We start from the raw sequence: 15306 nt of genomic DNA, 5'->3' as shown, positions 1-15306 counted from the left end.
CATGCCACTCAGCATGATCCACTATATATGCATGGGTCCTTTTTCTTCCTGGAGGCACGTGTCTTTCCCAAGAGATACAGATTGGTTAGTTGTTTACCTGAGATCTCAATTCTCTCATGGGTTCAAGAAGTTATTCATTTAAAGTTTGTCTAACCTTTTGTTTGTAGAAAGAGTGGCAGAATGTTCCTTCCAGTTTCTACACTTCCAAGATGAAAATGGAACCTACTCCTTTTTTTTTTTTTTTACATTGCTATAATTCTTTGACAACTGCTATTGAACTGCAGTCTGCAAAGAGCATCTAACTCCTGGCTTTAGTTTTATGTTCTGGGGTAACACTTTAGGGTCCCACCCTTATGACCTCATTTTATCCTAATTACCTCCTAACAAGTACTATATCCAAAGAAAGTCACAATGGGGTTAAGGATTCAACATATGAATTTTGGGGGGCACACAAACTAGCATAATAAGAAACCCTGCCATGGAGAGATGCCTCAGTTTCCTTATTGATAAAATAGGGGAAATCATAGCACTTATTACAGTGGGTTATTGTGAAGTTTAAATGCGTTAATAAGCACTTAGAACGGTGCTTAGAACAGAGCCAGCGCTACGTAAGTGCTGGGTGCTATTAATTTGTCACTGTGGTCATTTTTGTTATTTAGCTGTTGTGTTATTTGAGTATCCTGATATGTCCTGATTTTCAAGTGCTTACCCCATACTTCCTATGGAATTAAATCTACAGAACTTAAAGGACTTGGCTGAGCAAAACGTGAAGAGAAGTCTGTGCAGCCCTCCATGCAGAAACCACCAGCACCTTTAACAGTGCTGCAGACAGCGGCCTCTCCCTGGACAGCTTCTGACTGTATTTTCACACCAATGCAACACCAGCTATTTCTCCTCTTTGAGACTTGGTAGCACAAAGGTCACATGGATGTGTCTCCCCACCCTGCACTCTCTTACTCCTGGATTGGATTGTCTTTCCTTTGGGGCACAGAACTGGCTTGCAGACGCTGAGCCCATTTGAGCCTCTTGCTTTGGGAAAGTCATCTGAAGTGGGAATGAAAAGACCATCTTCATTTTTACTGAGAAAGAAGACCAGTGGCCAAGGTGTGGAAGGACAAGGCAACACACCCCAGAGCCAAGACAAACATGTCTTTCTCTATATGAAGATTCAAATCATGGCACACAAGATTCATGGAAAGCACTTTCACAACTGAGGGACAGGAGAAGGGAAACTTTTTATTCACAGGTTTCTGGCATGTGGAGTGTAGCATGTACCCTCAAGAGAGAATTGCAAGGAAACAAAGGGATGACTAAATTCAAGGTGGCAATTCTTTAAGATGTATATTTGTATAATAGATACATTCTGATAAGTTATATCTGTTTGATTTCTACTTTTACAAATCAAAAATATTTCCCCTTTAGTCCACTGTTTTGTTTTTGAAATTGTTTATTATGTTTTGATTGCAGTTGAAGGCAGGTTTTTAACAAATAAGTTCTCAGTTTTTTACCTCTTTCAGGAGCTGATGCACTTAAGTTCACTAATAGAGTTCCTTATGGAGCTCTATGAAGCTAGATAGTGAACTCCCTTTCAAAGTAAAGGATGTCATTGTAATATAATCCCCTTTGTGTGAGTTACTTGTGTAAGTAGCTCTCAATTTAATGGAATACTAACTGCCCAAATTATTGAGGTGAGTGAGGCAATGGATCTTGCTGCAGTTGCGTTCAGTGTAGGCTGTTCATCAGGGCCTTGGTACTTTGGTGGAACCATCTTAGTAAAGGCTGATCAGCATCAAATACTATTGTGAAAACAGCAAATCTTGTATTTGTATTATAGAATAATTGTATTATATAAAAATTCCCACAACTGACCATAGTGGACCAGAGAATGCAAATTTTACCTGTGGCCAGCAGATGGCAGTGTTCAACCCAATTCAGTTCACCTCCATAAGATTGCTGGCTTATTTATTTGGTTAGTTAAGTTTTTCCCCGAGCACCTACCTCAAGCTGGTAGGGGTGTAGCAGTAAACAAAAACAGAACCACTAATAATGTCCAGTGAGTTTATTTGTTGCTACATACTATGTGTAAGATGAGAAGGCCTGTGAATAATCTCTTAAAACTACAGGATGTGGTCCTGTTGTCATCTTGGTGGATGGGAGAGTAGTCAGGAGGAACACACACAAGAACCAAGAACCATTATAAAAACAGAACTTAAAAAGGTCAGTAGAGTCACAGAGACAGATGGCAATGTTTCACTGGCAGTACCAATCTGTTTCAATAATGATCATAGGGAAGCAATTGATGTTTCAGGTCTGTTGTCTTATGTTTAGGGCTGTGGTCCCACAGTCCCTTACTGTAACCCTTAGGGCCAGATGTGTTTAGAAGTCATAATTTTGGGGATTTTGGAAAAGTAATATGTTATATATTACCTAATACCCCCATTGTAAGCTGGGGAGCCCTGAAATCAAACACATTCATACTTCTGCAATAAAATACATGAGAAATTCACACTATAATTTATATATACCCTTATGCCCATTAGGTCTGTTTTACCAACAGCTTTTGGTTTTCAGAGGTTTTTGAATGGCAGATAAATATTGTGGATCTATATTATTCCATGACAAAAAAGAATTCAACCCCAAGTCTCTAGAAAACCATTCCAGTTTTTTTTTTTTTTTTTTTTTTTGGAAAATGGATTCTCAGTCTATAGAACTTTGTGAGAGTTTGATTTATATACAGGCATACTTTGTTTTATTGGAGTATACTTTATTGTGCTTTAACGACATGGTGGTTTTTTACAAATTGGTGCTTTGTGGCAACCCTACATTGAATAAGTCTGTTGGTGCCATTTTTCCAATAATATTTGCTCACTGCATGTCTCTGTGTCAGATTTTGGTAATTCTCACAATCTTTCAAACTTTTTCATTATTATTATACTTGAATTGTATATCAATGATAAAACTTTGCAATATCATGATATCATGATAAAACTTTGATGGATGAGGAGTTACTTCTTATGGATGAACTAAGAAAGTGTTTGTTTTGTTTTGTTTTGTTTTGTTGTTTTTTCCAGATGAATCTACTCCTGGTGAAGATACTGTGAAGATGGTTGAAATGACAACAAAGGACTTAGAATATCACATAAAATTAGTTGATAAAGCAACAGCCGCAGTTTGAGAAGTTGGACTCCAGTTTTGAAAGAAGTTCTACTCTGGATGAAATACTATCAAATAGCATCGCCTGCTACAGAGAAATCACTTGTGAGAGGAAGAATCAATCCCAGTGGCAAACTTTATTGTTGTCTTATTTTAAGAAATTGCCTTCAGCAAACCACCCTGATCAGTCAGCAGCCATCAACATGGGGACAAGACCCTCCAACACACTTAAAAGATAACCACGATGTGAAATCTCAGATAATGATCAGCATATCTTAGCATATTTTTTTAATGTTTTATTTATTTTTGAGAGAGTGTGAGCAGGGGAGGGGAAAAGAGCAAGAGAGGGGCAAAGGATCTAAAGCGGGGCTGGAACTCGCCAACTGTGAGTTCATGACCTGAGCTGAAGTCAAATGCTCAACCAACTGAGCCACCTAAGCACCCTGCAATGAAGTATCTTTTAATTAAGGTATGTACATTGTATTTTTAGACATGATGCTCTTGCACATTTACAAGACTACAGTATAGTGTAACATACCTTTATACGAACTGGGAAACCAAAAAGTTCATTTGGCTTGCTTTATTGTGTTATTTGTTCATTTCATTGCCATGGTTTAGAACCAAACTCACAATATCTCTGAAGTAGGCCCATATTTCTTTACAAATTTGTTTACCATTTTTAGGTCCTGGGTATTGTCATTCTTGAATATTTTTAAGCTAAAGTGAACCAGAATTAATTTTGTTTTCAAAATGCTTAGTTTAATTAGACATTTTGAGATAATTAAGAGTATTACAGTATCAGGATTAGAAATTATGACCTTAGAAAAAAGAATGTTTTCTCATTATCATGACTTGAGATTTCTGCTAAGTTTCAGTGTATTTGCCAATTAAAAAAAAAAAAAAACACAGTTAACTTAAAAAAAAAAAAAAGACATTGGATCAAAATAGTGGATCAAAGCCTTCCATTGTTTAGTTGTCCAGTCTTTGGTTGTCAAGTTTTATTTAACTTGCAAAAAACAAGAAGGAAACTTACCACCCTAACTTAGAGTGCTAATGATCTTCCTATACTCTAGATTTTAGAAGGTTGATTTTTAAACTTTTTTTAATTAAAAAAATTAAAAAGGTTTTTGTCAATTTCTTTAAGTGACAAAAGACTCTAAAAGGAAAGTTATTTCCACGAAGTCAGGAGGCTCTCCAAATGAAATTGTGACAGTAGAATGATCAGGATGAGAGGAAAAAGGCAGGGATGACCAAAGAGTTCAGGGAGCTTTTCGAATGGAACAATAAAACCAGACCAGCTTTCTTGGCTGGGGCAGTTACATCATGTTTTCTAATATCTGATTTCACAAAGTGTCTGTGTTTGTTTCCTTGTTTATTCTTTATGTTGTTCTCAAAAGTACTTGAAGCAGCTTACATAAACATATATAAAATGACATGTTAAACAAGTGTGTGTGGGAGAGAAAGTCGGGGGCACACAGGAAGGAAACTAAGGAAGGCACCTTGGGAAGGGTGTGGGAAGCTGGGACATCACCTTTGTACATTTGTCTCTGAGCTTTCCAGGTACCCGGGTGGAGACAGAAGTACTCTTGGTGTCATAAGAATATAAGCTCATTGAGGTTAGAGAGCACATTTTATTCACTACCATCATTCTGGGACACAGCAATCTGCCTTAAAACAGGCATTTGATAAATATTTATCAAAAGGATACAATTTATAGTGTCTTTAAGATTAAAAATAACAGCAGTGGTCTATGGAAACACAACTTCTTTCAGTATTCAGAAATTTCCTCCTGGTCTTCATAAGAAGGCACTGTAGATACAGGGGCTAACATTCTTGATAACATTTTGAAGAATAATGGGGCATATTTTATGGGGGGGGCTTTCATTTATTTGTTTATTTCTTATTAATTTGTTCATTGAGCAAACATGTCTTGACCCAAGTTTTCCCAAGACGCAGGGATTCAAAAAGTGTCTATAGAAGACAAGAGTGTAATTAAATACGGGAAAGTGTTATAGGTTGTACAATACAGTCTTCTTGGAGAGTACTGCTAGTACTCAACACCCACAAGAACATGTAACACAGAGGAGGGACTTGCTATGTATTTGTTGAGTGGATTAAGGAAGAGTTCATCAGACAGGTGGAAGAGAAGAGAGTTCTAATCAGAAGGGAACGGGATAGGCAAGGATTTGGGAAAATGCTGCAGGTGGCCTAGGGAAGAGAATGATGTATATGGGTGTGGGAAGGGCTAGGGGCACTTGCTGAGAGGTTAGTCTGTTGAAAGAAACCCGAGTCCTATCTGGAATGCTAGCAGAGGGAGTTTTATCTTGTATTATGATTTTTTAAAAAAAATTCATCAAAAAGTGGTCTTCAGGGGCGCCTGGGTGGCGCAGTCGGTTAAGCGTCCGACTTCAGCCAGGTCACGATCTCGCGGTCCGTGAGTTTGAGCCCCGCGTCGGGCTCTGGGCTGATGGCTCAGAGCCTGGAGCCTGTTTCTGATTCTGTGTCTCCCTCTCTCGCTGCCCCTCCCCCGTTCACGCTCTGTCTCTCTCTGTCCCAAAAATAAATAAACGTTGAAAAAAAAAAAAAAAAAATTAAAAAAAAAAAAAAAAAAAGTGGTCTTCAGCTAAAGGCAGGTTAGAAGAGAAACCTAATGTGGGTATTCCACCGACTCATTTGACACGTCCTCTTTCCTAATATCCCCAATTATCCTCTGAAGCATTGTTCCTGTTTTTCCATATGGGAAGCCAAAGCTCAGAGATTTGAGTGATTTGCCCAAGCACAAATCATCTTCTATGAAAGACAATTCCCACTCTTCTTAATTCAATGAAATCCTCATTCTGAAAACTGCCAGTGGGGGAGAGCTGGTACCTGCAGCTCCTGCTCTTGTGTCCAGGTTTGTTGTATTCTGGAGGACCGGTCCTAAGTCTGCACTCAGCCACCTAGCCTCCTCATTTAGCCTTGGGGGCACAGAGAACAATTAAGCATCATAACAAAGGGGTAACCTCTAGGGTCCAAACGTAGAAACATAACCCATTAATTATTGAGAATTGCCTTTGGCAGTGAGACTCCAAGCAGATCTCTCTTGGCTTACCTCTGGCCATCTTTCATGTGACCTAGACCATCTTTGACTCCTACCACCGAAAAGACTTTTAGATGCTAAGATTCCTGCTCAAGAGAGTGGAAGCCCATAGAGAAAGTGGTTGCTTCATAGTCTGTCTACTGAAGGTTGTCCTGTATTCAAGATTGTTGAGTGGATTAATGTGCTTAGGTTTCTATCTGCTACCTGGTAGATGCTCATGGATATCAGCTGTTATTATTGACCTCAGTTCACATTTTTGAAAATCCAGCTTTCCCACAGGATCAAACCTGAGATACCATGCTTAGGTTTGTGGCCTTGCAGATTCAGTGTGATAATCATACCAACATAAAAATAGATTCAATATCCACCTAAAGGATAGGCAATGGAGTGGTTTTATTATAGAGTATGACAAGTTGGGGTTGGTGCCTGAGCATGTCTGTTTCTCCTCATCTCTTGGCCTTTCACCAGAAAAGAGTGTGAAGGGAAAAAGAGACCCTCTGCCCAAATCCGTGGAGATGATAAGAACCCAGCAGCTTTTTAGGCATCTTCCTGGTCATGGACAATTGTTCAGGCTGCTGAAAGAACCTGAGGAAGCTGCACGGGGTGCCTGGGTGGCTCAGTCGGTTAAGCATCCGGCTCTTGATTTGGGCTCAGGTCACGATCTTGTGGTTTGTGAGTTCAAGCCCCATGTTGGGCTCTGCACTGACAGCACAGAGCCTGCTTGGGATTCTCTGCCCCTCCGCAGCTCATGCTCTCTCTCAAAATAAATAAACTTAAAAAAAGTATTTGGAAATATTTTAAGAATCATGCAAAATTAGGGGAGTGGCAAATGACAAGCAAATGGTCCAGTTTTCTAAAGAAAGGAAACACGTTTTGACCCCTGGAGAGTAAGTTTCATTGCATTTATCAGTAGGAGTCTAACGGAGATTCTCAAAAAGAGGAAACACACACCCCACTAAAATCCATCCCTCCAGGTTTCACAAAGAACAGGCCATGCCAGATCAGGGCGCTTTCTTCTGGGACGGATTACCAGTTGGATGGCTCAGAAGGTCATGGACTTGTATCTCAGCCAAGTGTCCTAATACAAATTGATTTTTATTTTATTTTAGTGCCTGTTGCATGTCAAGCACTGTGATAAGCACTGGGGATAATGGAGCTAAAGCAGTTTAGTTTCATGACGTGAGAAGTACTCTGTGATATCAAATAGATGCACGCAAATGAATGGTGGAAATAATTAGATTGCTTACTCATAATTGATTTAATAAACACACATTTTATAATGATGCTTATGCATTTTTGGATAAACCAGAAATGGTGAGAAAATGTCATTAGTTGATGGACCTAATCCAGAAAGATGATTTTTGTGTGTGACAAAGACCAAAATTGAGATGAATTATAACAATGACAAAGTTCCACACTCCTTCCTGCTTACTTAAAAAAATCTAGTTGTTTGTATGTGTGTATGTTTGTTAATGTGTGTGTGTTAAAGATTTAGTATTGATGCATAGATGTTTACCATAAACCTTTGGGATATAAATAAAATAAATAAAATCTTCATGAAGAAATTCCTCCTCCTCTCCAGAGAGCAGTGTTGGTGTCTATGACCACAACTACACAACCACAACTACACAACCACACTGACACTGGGAGAGGGGTGGGCTGGGAAGGAGGAGAATGTGTCCAGGTTGGCCCAAAGCTCATTATTAAACCTCTATGTACTTCATTCTAATGAATCATTTATTTTTTCCCACTAGGGCATGAATTCCTCAAGGTCAGGGCCTATGTACTGTAACCTTAATGTCTGGCAAAATGCCTGGGCCCTCACAAGTTCTCAATAAGCACTTCTTCAAGATGTATTTTCTCCCTGCACCCCCCCAAAACCCTTAATTTGATCTGGTATTGCATTAATTACCGAACAGCATCTGTATTAGTCTCTTATTGTTGCTGCAACAAATGAATAAAAAATTGGTGGCTTAAAAGAATACAAATTTACTATCCCTACAGTTCCAGAGGTCAGAAACCTCCCAAATCAAGGTGTTGGTAAAGCTATGTTTCTTTCTTAGTGGGGGAGGGGCCCAGGGGGAATCTGTTCTTTCCTCTTCCAGGCACTAGAAGCCAGCCACATTACTTGGCTTGTGACCCCTTCAAACCAGCAACTCTTTGACTCTTTTTCTTGCCACACTCCTTTCTCTGCCTACTCTGTTAGAAGAGATTCTCTACTTTAAAGGGTTCATGTGATTAGATTGGGCCTACCTGTGTAATCCAGGATATTGCCACATAACCTATTCACAGATTATGTGATTACAGTTAGGATTAGGGTGTGGACATCTTTGGGAGACTATTATTCTGCTTATCACAGCCTCCAAATCAGAAAGGTGGTGGTATTCAGGTGCTAGGCTCTATGCAGAAGATTATACTATGCCTCACTTCAATCAAATCCTTGAAGATTGTAGCAAAGAACCAGAATAACAGGGAAATTTGGAGTTGTGCCAACCCTTAGGATGTTTAAAAGAATAGGATGTTTAGCTTAGAAGAAAAAGACCTCAATTTAGGGGTCCAGTAGCAGTTCTGGTTTGAGGAGACTTGGGATGACTGCTTCTTCATCAGAAAAATACCAGGAAATTCTGTCACATGACAGAAGATTGCACACCTGTGCTATGCAATCTCAGAGGACCAAATAGGATTAATACTGGAAACTTTAGGAAAGCAGCTTTTGGCAGAACTTAAGATTGGGCCGTGTGGACATTCCTGATGTCTTTCAAGACAGCAGGCTAGAGATGGCATGGCTCCATGCCGTGGGGGGTCTTACAAAAGAGATTTGAGCATTAGATAAGGAATCAGCTGGGGTGTTCTGTTGAATTCCATTTAGCCCTCGCAGCCACTGATTCTGTGACCTAGAATTCCATTCATGACCTTCGGGTACCTCTGACTACATATAGCCAGAACTGGCGAAGGCCCTGCCTCCCTACTGAAGAGTCATCTTTTGCCCTCCGTGAATCTGTATTTAAGGATCTGTCCCATACCAAGCAGAAGTGGTGAAGGAAGCTGGTAGAGCTGATGCCTCTTCAGAAGATGCACTAACTCACATTATTGTTGAGAATATATATTTAGAAGGAAAAACCAAAAACAGTAGCCATAGAGACAGTACAAAGTTTAAAATGCTACACAAGTACTTAAAAATACTCTCTTGTATACTCAGACATGAAAAGAAAACAACAATAGAGATAAGGCATGGAGAAAGTATAGATTCATGAGGTGGTTTGTATCAGAATCCAGGATGTTTTGACGAAGTTGAACATTTAAAACGAAGGAAACAAAAATAAAGAGTAGACCAGATTCTTTCATCTTAATCCGGACAACAATATACTTTGGGACTCTGTTTTTCTTCGGTTCACTTTAGGGATGGTTATTTGGAGTAACTTGTACAAGATATTGGAGCTGCTGTAGAAAGTGCTGTTTTTATGTCAATAGTGTGGGTAGCATGAAGGTACTTTTTTGTACTTTAAATAGCCTATGTTACTTTTTTCTTGATCTTTTAAGTATACATCTGAATGTCTAGGTTATACACTTGAGCTGTACTCCATGATACGTTAGACCACTTGACCCGCAGATTATTTTGTATCCCTAAAGTATCCAAAAGGAATTAAGAAATTAATTACAACTTTGATTATATTCAAGAAAACTCTTTGTGGTTCCTTATAGCTGTTCTTTATCTGTCTTCAAAGAGAGTCTTAAGTGTCTTTGGCTTTGGTGTTGTAATGGTCATTCTAGACTGAGGAGCTTGTTCAGACACTTAAGACTTTGGGCCAATACTGCCAATGACTTCATACCACTTCATCTTCTTTCCACTTCTATGGATTACCCAACAGCAAAAATGGTCATTCTAGCCAGCCCCTGATATTCCTCTCTACAGTCAGGGGAAGGTCAGCTATTTTTTGATCCCCACGGGAGAGAGACAGCTCCTCAATCAGTATCCTAAAATAGCTGGCCATTCTCAGCTGCTGGGCTGGAGTCCCTCCAGGGGAGAGCAAAGGGAATACAAATCCACCCACTGGGTGCGAGTGAGAAGTCACCAAAACATGAGCTAGGAGAGGCTTCTAAAGAAGATCCTGCCTACTCGAAAAATCTTTCTTATTTTTCTTATTTTTTTTTTAATTGAGAAGCTAAGTGTCTGCCATTTTTTTTATTTCTAAGTTTATTTAAAGGGAAACCAGTGGCTTGAAGATGAGACTAAATATTGCCATCTTCTTTGGGGCTCTCTTTGGTGCTTTGGGGGTTTTACTCTTTTTGGTGGCTTTTGGATCGGATTACTGGCTTCTTGCAACTGAAGTGGGGAAGTGTTCAGGTGAACAGAATGTGCGTTTCTTCTTCCAAATACTGGTGTACTTGGTAGGGATGAGGGTAGCCTTATGTATCCTCTTGAAATCAGAGAATAGTGGTGGAGTGCCTATTTCTTCACAGAAGAGATAGGTAGCAAGCTACTGACCATCGTTATTTGGGATAAAACCCATTGTTTTAATATTTTCCTGGATGTGATAATTTAGGTTATGTGCTTTGTGTTGATGGCAAATTACTTTCTTTGTGTTCTGTACAGATAGAGAATGTCACTTTCCACCATGAAGGATTCTTCTGGAGATGTTGGTTTAATGGGATTGCAGAAGAGAATGATTCCAGTATCTGGAAGTTCTGGTACAGTAAGTGCAATTTAGCTTTATTTCCCCTCGTCATTAAAATAAGAATGAGCAGCTTCTTATTTAGTATAGATCACTTACAAGATAGGATTGGATTCTTAACTGTAGAATCCTGATAGAATGTCTTCAAAAGATTCATGAAGTGATTCTTTTTCAGTAAGTAGAAATGGCTATATGAATAATTATTTTATTTTCTAACCTAAAATAGGGGTCTGAATATTTATGGCAAAACTGAATTATCTTCTGTTTCCTTGCTCATATTTAAAATACACTCACCCTAACAACAACAACAACAACAACAACAGCAACAACAACAACAACAACAACAACAAAACTAGGTATTACCTATAGTATTTTTCTTGTCTATTATTGCTGTGTCTATTATTGCTGTGTTGCAAATAAATTAGTTTTATTTTTGGCTATCAACCCTTTAAATGTCAAATTTAAAAATTAAGATATAGAGATCAGATATTTTATATTGGTGGCTTTAAAGTTAAAAAAAATATATATATATATATATATTTTTATATAATGAAACTTACCAGCAGCAGTGGATGAAAGCACACTGTTTGGGCTTTAACCAAGGTAGTGGGAATTATCACGAAATGCCTGGCTTCTGATGTCTGTGTTCTCTCATAGAAACTTGAGAGTTCCTTTTTGATGTAGAATAGCTTCTTAAAAATACAGTACAGGGGCGCCTGGGTGGCTCAGTCGGTTAAGCGGCTGACTTCGGCTCAGGTCATGATCTCGCAGTCTGTGAGTTCGAGCCCCACGTCGCGCTCTGTGCTGACAGCCCAGAGCCTGGAGCCTGTTTCGGATTCTGTGTCTCCCTCTCTCTGACCCTCCCTGGTTCATGCTCTGTCTCTCTCTGTCTCAAAAATCAATAAATGTTTGAAAAAAAAAATACAGTACATTCTTTTCACTGTATTTCCTATATTATATTAATCTCTGAAAGTAAATTCATTGAAAATAACTAGCTTTTATCTTATTGCATTCAACAATAGAAGAACTATTTATTACCCTCAAGGTTATTGTAGGTTGAAATTATTAGTCTCCTTATCCAATACTCCTGTGATATATCAAAATATGGCATTTACACACTAGTCAAGATTATATGATAAAATAATATATAATAAAGAGATGAGATCTTGGAAGATGTAAGCAAACTGACAGCAAGTTGGCATATGTGAAAAGAACAAAGTAATGATGAAATGGAATTTTGCAAGAAATAGTTGGTAGGCTATCTTGTAGTCCTTTTGGAGAGGAGAATGAGCATGGAATCAGCCAATGAAAAGCATTCAGACTCTGGCAGAGTAAGTCAGACTGTGCAAGAGGAAGATTTTGCCAAGGACTTAGAGAAAGAAAGAATATTTCACTCCTCCTTAAAGGGTACACAGTGAAAGCTTCATGTTTTCCAACAACATAAAAGTTTTTTTCTTGTGTTTTCTCCAAATACTAAAAATGCATTTAAATTATTAGCTTGTATGACCTATCATTTCCAGCTTTTCCCTAAAAATAGAATATAGGATACATTTTATATTAATCAGAGCTGACAATGGGTAAATCTAAGTTTATTAGAGTTTTAAAACAATTACTTTTTGAATACTATGTGCTAGGCATCATGTTGGGAACTGGAGAATATGGCTGTGAAAATAAATGAAGTGTAGTGCCTTTAATCTTAAAGTGATATTAGGGGCATTCCCAGCATTGAACTATGTCATGAACTAGATGCTTTGGATGAATCTACTTTCCAGGTCCCCTGAGCTGCTTGATGTGAGTTTTCCCCCCCTCACTCATCAGTTCCCTGAATCTGTTGCTCCCACCCACAGTTTATTTAGCTTGTGTATCCCAGGTCCTGTATGTCTCTTGTTAGGAAGTCTTCACTCAGCATCTCAATAACAACCACCACCATTTGCTCTCCTTCCTAGCCAATCAGCCACCGTCCAAGAACTGCATGCACGCCTACCTGTCACCATATCCTTTCACGAGAGGGGAACACAATTCAACCTCCTATGATTCTGCTGTTAGTAAGTACCTTTGTCTAGAGAATGCCTCCAAGAAAGACTTGCTTTTCTGAAAAAAAACCCAATTTAACATATATCAACATTTTCTCTGGAATCAATCTGTTGTATATAAATAATAAAATACCATTTTTAATATAATATTTATAACTCTAATAGAATATAGCTCAGAGTTAAAAGTAAAGCCATTGTAACTTACTTGCTGCTTATAAAGATTTTTTTTTTAAGAGTGTCTTCTGGTGTGGAAATAATGGTGTTTATTAGGAATAACTGCTTCTAGTGGGTTTAACAGACCTAAAGCTAGTCTTACAATGGAAAATATTATAATCCACACCCTGCTTTAAAAACATTGTTTTTGTAATTGTTACACATAAGAATATGATTATGCTACTGGTTTCCTGCAAAATGACTGGACTTCCTTATATGTGATATCTCAACGAAGAATAGTCAGATGTCATTAACTGAGAGTCATGATTACTGAGTTTCCTTGGTATTTACATCCTCTTTGTCCTATGGAAGGTACACAAACTTAGTTGGTATGGAAAATATATCATATATACTTAAATGTAGTTTTATACAAAGTACAAAAGCTCAATATGTCAACTTGATTCTCAGCTGGTTTCATGAATTTTTTTTTTTAATTTTTTTTAACGTTTATTTATTTTTGAGACAGACAGAGACAGAGCATGAACGGGGGAGGGGCAGAGAGAGAGAGGGAGACACAGACTCTGAAGCAGGCTCCAGGCTCTGAGCCATCAGCCCAGAGCCCGACGCGGGGCTCGAACTCACGGACCGTGAGATGGTGACCTGAGCTGAAGTCGGAGGCTTAACCGACTGGGCCACCCAGGCGCCCCTCATGAAGTTTTTAACAAAGGGTGTTTCTTGTAATCTTAAAACTAAGAATTGGTTCATTATTTACCAATGTCATAAATAAAGACAAAAAAAATATTTGTTTTTTTTTTTTCAAAGAGAGTAAGCAGCATATTTACTTTTCTGAATAAACTTATATTAGTAGTCCCCAGAGAATCAATAGGAGATATATAGGTAGGGGTGGGGGTTGGGAAGAGAGAATGATGGATGGATGGATGGATGGATGGATGGATGGATGGAGAGATTTTAAAGAATGGGCTTATGTGATTGTGGAGGCTGGCAAGTCTAAAATCTATAGGGCAAGATTTCAGGCTGGATAAGAGTTGCTGTTGTAGTCTTGAATCTGAAGCCTAGAAACTCTGGTAGAAGTTTTTCTTTAGGTAACCTCAGTCTTTATTCTTAAGGCCTTCAACTGATTAGATGAGGCCCACCCCCATTGTGGGTAGTTTAACCACATTAATGCATAAAATTAACCATTGAAAATTATATGCCTTATAATTTTAAGTTTGTCAAAGGATGTAGCATTTGCTCATATCACACAATTAGCATGACACTTTATGGAGTGGAAGTGGGGTCTGAATAGCAAACGAGATAAGCTGTCATATAGCCGTGCTTATCCATCATAGTCGCTTGTGCTTAAAAGGGCTCTGGCTTTTGGCCTTGAGAACGAGCGGTGTGAATGTTCCTTCCCATTAATAACTGCAAAAGGCGCTTCCATTTGTCAAAGCATTTTGCATTGTGTGACATGGACCTTTTCACTGATAAGAGAAGAGATGACATAGGAAAGTATATAAACTATTCTGTCTCACAAAAAGTTGCAAAAAAGGTATCCCTTCCCTGACGTTCTTACTTTTGTAAAATTGACCAAGAAGTAGCAGAGTAGAACAGGGTTGACTTTCCACAACATTAGGTATTTGCATAGCTATTAGTGTTCTGTTGATAACTCGTGTATATGTTCAGGTCCTGTGATGATCGGATAGGTATCATGGGCGCTATATATGTTTAAATGAATCTTCATATTTGAAGAGTCTGTAGCTCAAGGAATTAGCGGAGAACTTGAAACACAAGGTGACATGATCTAAACATAATAATTATGATGGAGGTGGAGTGTACGTGCATGCCCCAAAAATTATACTGCAATTACAGTTAGAATCATTATGTAGCACTGCATATAATTACTGTGTCATTTTTGGATCTAGTGACAAAACCATATTCCAATTTTTTTTTTTGTTTTAAATGATCACACTCCCCTTGGCTCACATAGTGTAACTTCCTATTCACTTTAAGCAGCTTTATCAAACATTTTAGCAAACATGACCAAGACGGGAGGAAGGATGTCCTACAAAGAAACAGCTTATACACATTTCATTTACATTCATAATAACATACAATGGTATCTGACATTATATTTGGGTGATTTTTTTTTTATGGTTCCCTTTTCTAAGAGAAGGGCTATCGATATCGTGAGAAGGGTTTTATCTGACTGAAAAGT

At 38.4% G+C, this 15306-nt stretch overlaps 1 protein-coding gene across 4 annotated transcripts in view; it reads left to right on the top strand.

Annotated features, from left to right (window-relative positions):
• The window catches only part of TMEM182 (transmembrane protein 182), a 78149-nt gene that overhangs the window by 13963 nt on the left and 48880 nt on the right, over nucleotides 1-15306 (top strand). For 2 of the 4 annotated variants that reach the window (XM_045445566.1, XM_045445568.1), the window contains 4 exons: nucleotides 740-1321; nucleotides 3072-3411; nucleotides 10827-10926; nucleotides 12852-12950. In XM_045445566.1, the coding sequence (XP_045301522.1) occupies nucleotides 3214-3411; nucleotides 10827-10926; nucleotides 12852-12950 (397 nt within the window). In that variant the 5' untranslated portion in view covers nucleotides 740-1321; nucleotides 3072-3213. Of the gene's footprint in view, nucleotides 1-739; nucleotides 1322-3071; nucleotides 3412-10265; nucleotides 10589-10826; nucleotides 10927-12851; nucleotides 12951-15306 lie in introns of those variants that run through there. The other 2 variants (XM_045445567.1, XM_045445569.1) reach the window with 2 other exon arrangements.

Source organism: Leopardus geoffroyi, chromosome A3, assembly GCF_018350155.1.
Source record: "Leopardus geoffroyi isolate Oge1 chromosome A3, O.geoffroyi_Oge1_pat1.0, whole genome shotgun sequence".
NCBI lineage: Eukaryota > Metazoa > Chordata > Mammalia > Carnivora > Felidae > Leopardus > Leopardus geoffroyi.
This window is presented reverse-complemented; position numbering and strand designations above follow the sequence as displayed.